The following is a 7,852-nucleotide window of genomic DNA, read 5'->3' on the forward strand; positions in this document are numbered from 1 at the left end:
GCCCTGTGACCTTGGGCAAAGAGGCTGCACTTCATGTGCTCCAAACTCCCCACCTCTACCAAGAGGGTAGAGGAGCACCACCAGCCTTGGCCAGAGGATGGAGTGAGCAGCACATTTGCTGATCATTTCTTGGAAATCACTTGATGAACCAGTGGTTCTGGATCTACAGCCAGAGGGTCTCGGTGGCGGCCATCCTGGCTCTCACTTTGACTTGCTGTGTGACCCTGGGGATTTACTTAACCTCTCTGTGCATCTGGGTCTTTGCATGTACAGAGAGCTGACAGGAGAGCAGTGGGCATAGAGCTGTGCTGCGGCTGCTCTGTGATCCCTGCTGCTTTCACCGTGACTACACCCCTAGCACAAGCAACCTGCTCTACTAGGTGTGGGGCTCAGGAGCCAGGCCCCATCCACCGTGGTGGCCAGATTCCTGCCATAGCCCTGCTGTAGCTCGTAAGGCCTGCAGCCTGGCCTCGCCACGAGGTGCCACGAGGGCACCCAGGCTGAGTCGTGCCGTGCTCACCTCATTCCCAGACACAGTGGAAATGCTTCCTCTTTGGGACACCTTCCCTGACACAGAGGTCAACAGAGGGTGTGCTGTTTGGGTCCTTTACCAGGCTGCCAGTCCTTGGGGCCACTGTTCCCAGCCCTGGCACGGTCAAGGTGGTGGCAGCATGCCAGGTGACGAGAAGGCATGAGTGCTGCAGATTGTAACCTCGGGTGATCACCTCCTCTGGGCTGTTTCTGATATCACCACTGACATCTGCCACCCCAAACAGCAGTTGTGTCCCTTTGGGAAGTCTCCAAAGGCTGAGTTCAGTCTGAGGACAGAGTGTGTGTGTTGTTGTTTTTGGTTTTCTAACTTTCAAGCCTCCAGATGCTGGTGAGGCTTCTCTTCAAATGCAGGGTCTGGTGTGATCTAGGGTCAGATTTCAGCTCAGCTCCGCCCAGAGGAGGGGGAGAGAGCTGGAAGCAGGGCTTTGAAGTGTTTCTGCTGTCCGCTGCCCACTTCTCTGTCCCCGCTTAGAGCAGCCCCAGGTTAGTGTCCTCTGACATCTGTAAACAAGACCACCTTCTTTCCGGGGTGGAGCTGCCCTACAGGCACCTGGGGCTGAACCATCAAGGTCTTCCCAGAGCTGCCCAGTGGTCTCCCTGGGGACGGGGTTGAAAGCCTGCACACCTGAACGTGGGAAGATCTGAAGTGACCGAGGACCCTGTAATTTCAGAACCCAGTGCCTTTGGAGTCCTGTCTCGCCTGCGGGCACCCAGCAGCACCTTGATAGGTTATCTTTCTGGACGTGGTGAAAGTCCTGCAGCCTACGCGTTACTTTCCCCTGAGAGCCACTAAAAAGGAAAATTATTTGCATGCACTCGCAGAAACATTCATGTATGGGAAGTAATGTTTTGGGGGTCAGGTTGGGAACAATCAACAGGTTTTTACTCATGGACATTTTTAAAACCTGTTTTCACTCTCAATGCCCTAGAAGCCACTCTGGGTTTTGTAGGCATTTGCTGTGCCTACCTGGTAGGCATTCCAGTTTCTGGAACTGGACCCCAAGCCACCCACATCACCTGCTCCTGCATCCTCCTGAGCAGCCCCCTCCCTGTCTGGGCCTTCCCTCCACCCTGGCCTCACTGATGGGAGACAGGTGGTCTCTGTCACCAGCTTGATTCCTGAACACACTTGAGGACTTGGCCAAGGCCGGCGTCAGCTTCTGCCCAGCTTTGACATGCTTAGTTAGGGCTCAAAGATCTTAGGAGCCGCTGCCCAAGTCCAAGATCTGAGCAAGACATGAGCCGTGGACAGCTCAGGCTATTCTGTGGCTCCTCTACCACACTGGGGCTGAACTGTGCCCTTGGGTCCTTCTGGTGAGAACTTGGGTCCAGCCATGCCCTGCCCAGCAGAACCCAGGCCTGTGGCCGCTCTTCAGCCGCCCAGGTGAATACTGTAAGAACTGGCCACCGGGAAGGGCTCAAGCTGCCCCACAACTCCCCCCTGGCAGGCCACCCTGTCCCCACAGCCTAGAGCTGCTGCTGTGAGGTGGCCCGCTTCAGACTGAGGTACACAGCAGATCAATTGAACAGCACTGACTTCGTCCTCTGAATTGGTGGCAAAGATCCCGTGGGAGGCCAGTCTAGGCTCATGGGCACATCAGAGCTTGGCAGCCAAGGCTGTCCTTGAGAACCTGTGTCACAATGAAGCCCCCAGGTCCAGCTACCGGGCTCCACAGCAACCAACCTGCCTGCATGAAAAGCTTCTGCAACTCAGGCCTGAGTGATTCTGTCAACCCCGGAGATAACCAGAACTCTCCAGCTCTCAGTGCACACCCAGAATTTGCCTAAGAAGCAGAGGGAGAGTCTTCTGTTCTCTCCCCACAGAGAAGGCAAAGCTCACCAGGCACAGGGACTACTAGCAGCAAACTAAAGAACGTTTTTTATTTTTAATAAAATAGTGGAGCATGAAAAATCTCATATATTACAGATATACACCGGCAGGAACCCCCCTTTCCTAGCTGGGTAAAGAGAAAGCACTAGACAAAGTTTGTCTTTGCTGCCCAGTGCTGCTTGATCTATTCATGGGAATCATTTGTTTAACAATAGAAAGAGTCAATAAGCCCTTTGGGTACTTTTGAATGATCCTTCTCCTCCTCCCCTCTCCTTTCCACAAATTAGCCCAAATGTGTATAACATTGGCTTGGTTTCCATTAAAAAGCCACAGAATGTAATGCTCAAGCGTTTCCAGGGCCGGCCCCTCAGTTCTTTTGTTAGGAGATTTCTTTTGTTGTCTTTATGAACAGAGCAAAATACTTGTTTTTCTTTTTATTTTCATGGAGAGAGAAACAAACTTATTGCACATCTTTGGTTCCACACGGTTAGATTAGGTTTCGGGTAGGTTTCCGGGAGGTTTCGGTCTTGGAAAAAGACCTTCCATGAAGCTGGAGACTGGAGTCTATTTTAAGGGACTCCAAAGCCACCCAAGGATAAAGACTGGTCAGGGTTCTTCCTCTCTGCACAGGTCTTGTGTCCCACACAGCGACCTCTGACCTTGCTGGGGGTAGGCCCCCTGGATGGCTTCTTTTGCCACCCCAAGGGGGGCTCTTTAATCTGCGAAAATAGTGGTCTGGCCTCTCATTTATAAGTGGGTCGCAAAGCCAACTCCAGCACACAGATGCACATTTGTGGAAGGGTCTGAACAAAAGTTCTCTGAGGGCTGAATCAATGACTTTACCACCAATTAGTTACACCGGAGACTACTGAACTGCAGAGCGGCCCTTCACTGAGGAACAGCACAAAACAAAACCCTTGAAGTACATTCTTACTTTCATGGTATTCTGAATTTCGGGGTAAAAACTTTCCATTTATTTGCATTAAAAAAAAAAAAAACCTTTTATTTAAAAAACCAACCAGCCAAAGCCAGGAACTGCACTCTGTTTGGGCCCTGCCTGCCTGCCCGCCTGCCCGCCAGGTCCTTCCCTCCCGGCCCTTCACACACAGGCAGGAGGCTGGGCCTGGATCTCGTATTTCCCAAGATGAGGTTTCTGGGGGTGCTGCGCTTTTTTGTAAATCCCAGCGCTGGCAATGACGCTGGCGGGTTTCCGGCGGCTTTTCTTCTTTAACCTGCGGCTGCAGACCTGCTGCCAAGACTGCAGGGTCTTGGAAGTCCAGATCCACACGCCACTGGTGATGCCCACCACCAGCAGCATGGAGACCTTCACCATGAAGATCTCTACCGCTGGGATGGAGGCGGCCATCAGGCAGTCCAGCGCCTTGGTCTGGTTGTTGACCCTGCACTTGTGCTGCGAGGCCAGCATCTTCCAGTAGTCCATGTTGAGGCGCTCGTATAAGTAACAGGCGATCACACAGGTGGCCGGCACGGTGTAGAGCACAGAGAAGACGCCGATGCGCACCATGAGCTTCTCCAGCTTGTCTGTGTTCTCCCCGCCCGTCTTCATCACCCTCCGGATATGGAACAAAGCCACGAAGCCCGAGAGGATGAAGGAAGTGCCGATGATGAGGTAGCAAGCCAGGGGGACCAGCACAAAGCCCGTGAGGGCGTTGACATCCATGCTGCCCACGTAGCACACCCCCGTGAGCTCGTCCCCCGCCACCCTGCGCATCACCAGGATCAGGATGGTCTTCACCGCGGGGATGGCCCAGGCCGCCAGGTGGAAGTAGCTGCTGTGGGCCTCAATGGCCTCGTGTCCCCACTTCTTGCCAGCTGCCAGGAACCAGGTGAGCGTCAGGACCACCCACCACAGCGAGCTGGCCATGCCGAAGTAGTACAGCACCAGGAAGACGAGGGTGCAGCCGGTGCTCTCCAGTCCCTCCTGAATCACGTAGAGCTGACCGCTGTCCCGGTCGCAGGCGATGCTCTCCGCGCCTGCAAAGAGGCGGATGATGTAGCCCACGGAGTAGACGCAGTAGCACATGGAGAGGAAGATGATGGGGCGCTCGGGGTACCGGAAGCGGGCCGGGTCGATGAGGAAGGTGAGCACGGTGAAGGCACTGGAGAAGAAGCACAGCACGGACCAGACGGCCAGCCAGACCACCGCGAAGCGCTTGTCGGCGCGGCTCCAGTACACGTCCACGCCTGGCGTGCAGAGCGGCGCGCACGACGCGCTCTTCTCCACGTGATGGAACTTGCCGGGGTTGTCGCAGCCGGCGCGCCCAGAGCTCCCGTCTTTCAGGTGGTGCTCCTGCGCGCTGTGGGGCCGCTGTGGCCTGAAGAGCGGCGGGAACATGCCTGAGCCCCGGCTGGGCTCCTCTGAGCCGTTGTTGGGCGCCTCCATGCACAGGTAGTTGGGGTCATTCTTGTTGGGGAGCTTACTGCAGTCCAGGGAGTCGGGCCACTTGAAGTTGAACTGCTCCATGATGGGCGAGCACTTGAGCCGGGCCTGCTCGCACATGACCCGGCAGGCAGGGATGGGCGTGGAGACCTGCTCGGTGCACATCGGAGCGTACAGCGAGCACAGGAAGAAGCGGAGGTGGCCATGGCAGCCGTACTCCACCAGCGGCGCAAACTCGTGCAGCTGGATGGCGGCCTCGCGCTGGTTTTCATGGCCCATCAGGTTGGGCATGCGGGTCATGTTGTAGCCAATGTCCTTGCACATCGGGATCTCTATAGGCTGGCACTTGCCGTCACCAGGTCGCTCCATGTCCATGGAGCTGATGGCGGCGCACGAACCCATCACCTGCAGCACCAGCCACAGGCAGGGACCCGGGCGCTGCATGGTGACGTCCGAGGTGCCCTCGCAGGGAGGTCCGCGCCCCTCAGAGCCGCCGCTCTGTCTCTTATACANGCGGGGCCCTGCGCGCTGCAGCCCTGCCCGGAGGTCCCGCCCGCTCTCCGCCCTCTCTCCGCCTGGCTTCCAACTTTGCCTCCCGCGGCGTTCTCCGCCTGTGTCCCCTTTCCTGGGGGCGGGGGGATGGGTCTTCGGGATTGTCCCCCGCACCCCAAGGACTGTCGAGGTTACGGGAAGTTCGGGGACTGGCGGGAGCCGGGGTGGGGGTGGTCCGCGGCAGGGGGCCAGGGGTGCATCTTCCCCTACTTTTATGGTGGGTCCCAGGCCGAGGGAGCTTTCAAAGAGAGGTGGGATTTGCGTTTTATGGCTTTGGCCATAAAACGGCCCCTTGGCTTGTAAACCTGCCCGCATCTTCACGAGGCCGGGGGTTGCCAGCCTGGGGCGCGGGGCTTCGGCTCCGGGGAGGGGTTTGCTTTGAAATTTCTAAGAGGCGAGGGAAGGGGCGGGGGAGGGGACCTGGGAATCCAGATTTTAGGGCCGCTTATCCGAGGTCTCCTCAAAGAAGGCGGGAGGGGAGGCTCCCAGGCCTTTCACCCCCCAGCCAGGTCAGTGGGACTTGACTCACAGTGACCCGCCCGCCTAGGCTGCAGAGTTGGGGGCCTCGATCCGAGCAGGGCTCGCTGAGTTTATTTATTATAGGAAGTCATTCGCTCCTCGGTATTTATATTATTTGGTGAGTGGTTCGCTGGCCTCAAGAAACGTCAAGCGACTGGCCGGTGAGCTGTGCCGGGCTGGTTCCGGCCGGGACCCGGCGTTTAGAGCCAAAGGCGGAGACGCAGGGCTGGCTCTCCAGAGAGAGGAGAAGCGTGGTCCCCTCCTTCCGCTTCTGCCTTCCTGCCCTCTGGTTTGGGCCAGTTTGTGCTAAGGTCGTTCCGGACCCAAGGGCCCTGTTCCCCCGCATAGGACGTGAGAGATGGGCACCCACCCCAAGCCCTACAGTGCCCAAGAGTACGCGAGATGCTTCTCATTCTGCACTAACCCTTGGATAGACATGTCCCGGGGAGTGGCCGGCTCTCTCCCCTAACCCTCGAGGTCCAGTCTTTGAAGTGCTTCCGAAACCCCTCCCCAACCAGGATTCAGTCCAGCGCCACCGGGAGAGGGGCAGCTGGAGGACGCGGCGGAGGCGCGTTCCGCCTTCTGTCCCTCCCGCGCACCCCAGCTCACTCGGGCAGTCTGGGGTGTGCGCAATCGCGGCTGGGAACCCGTGCCCGCGGCTGATCCTGCAGCTCTTCGCAGCGTGGGAGGAGCTGGGTGGGCGGACCCCGCGGGGGTCGTTGCGATTCGGCCAGCTGTCTCCAGGAAGCGCCCGGGAGGGCGCAGGGGCCGCCAGGCACCTCTCCTGCCTGCCCAGCCTGTCAGCAGTGGCAGGACCCGGACACTTCTCCGAGAGGATTGGCTCCTAATTAAAACAAGGCGTGCACTTGTGCGTATGCAGGAAACTTGGGCGCTCTCATTCATTCGTCAGACGTGCGGGGCTGGGGCTTGCCCAGGGTCCCAGAATGACAGGCAGGTGTTCATGCCCCATCGCCGAGTCCTTGACCCCATGCCCTGATCTCAAGGAGGTGCTGGGGTACTGGGGTGAGGGGGCAGTGGCCGAGAAGGTAGAAGCCAGTGCCTGGCAACTACCTCGTCCCACTGTGTGGGCTCCCACGAAAGAGCGCATGTGTTCCAAAGACTGCCATTTTATGACGATAGTTTGCTTCTTTATTTAGTAGTGAGCTAGTTTCAGCACTTTTAAGTTAGAAAAGATTCATTGGACAACACTTGGCTTTTCTAGGATTTTCCTTGCAAAGGTTCTTCCTGCCCCGGTTGGAGGAGAAGAGCCAAGTCCTGTGAGCCCGGTGCAGCCATTTGTGCAGAGTGCCTCCTAATTGATCCTTTATGTGCTATTTTTATCCCACCATGTTCAGACCCATTATTTTAGCCACTCGGATTGCTTTCTTCTCTTCTGTTTTATAAAAAATGTCTGTAGAAGCTCTTGGTTCTGCCCAGCAGAGATGGAAACCAACAAAATAGACATTATTATCGAAAAATGGGGACTCTGAGAAATCAGCAACTGGGAGATAACTCTGTAACTAATAAATGAAAAGGGCCTTTTGATGGCTCCAGCTGAAAAGATATTTTATTTTATTTTTTTTTTTCCTGTGTGTGGGATTTGAGATGTGTGACTCTCCGGAGCAGCCGGGTCCCCTGCTGCTCAGCCCTGGCTGCTACCGGCCCCCCTCTGGCAACTGTTATGGAGAATTGGGAGGAATTTTATGGCTGTCTTTCCCCTCAGCTCTTTTTTCTTTTGTCTTCTTTGAAGAATGACTTTAGACATTTTATTTACATATTTAACCATGGATGAAAGAGGGGAAAGAAAGCATTGGGGGCTGTCGTGGGAATAGTGATATGTTTAAATTAATGGAAATCTTATTAGGCCTCTAAAATTTTGAGCAAAGGTTTTTAATGAAACTTTATAATTAAACACGATTTCAAATAATGTGCAGGGACAAGGAATATCTTTTGCTCCAATCCTCTTTAAAAAAAAATATATATATATATAAGATCAA

The 7,852-nt window shown here is 55.6% G+C and overlaps 1 protein-coding gene across 1 annotated transcript; it reads right to left on the reverse strand.

Moving 5' to 3' along the window:
* Window positions 1–3,327: 3,327 nt before the first annotated feature.
* On the reverse strand, window positions 3,328–5,279 carry Fzd10 (frizzled class receptor 10). The gene has a single exon (XM_015505638.2). It carries the CDS (start codon window positions 5,226–5,228, stop codon window positions 3,483–3,485), a length of 1,746 nt encoding a protein of 581 aa, XP_015361124.1. The 5' UTR covers window positions 5,229–5,279; the 3' UTR covers window positions 3,328–3,482.
* Window positions 5,280–7,852: the final 2,573 nt, after the last annotated feature.

This window comes from Marmota marmota, unplaced genomic scaffold (genome assembly GCF_001458135.2).
Source record: "Marmota marmota marmota unplaced genomic scaffold, marMar, whole genome shotgun sequence".
In the NCBI taxonomy this organism is placed as follows: domain Eukaryota; kingdom Metazoa; phylum Chordata; class Mammalia; order Rodentia; family Sciuridae; genus Marmota; species Marmota marmota.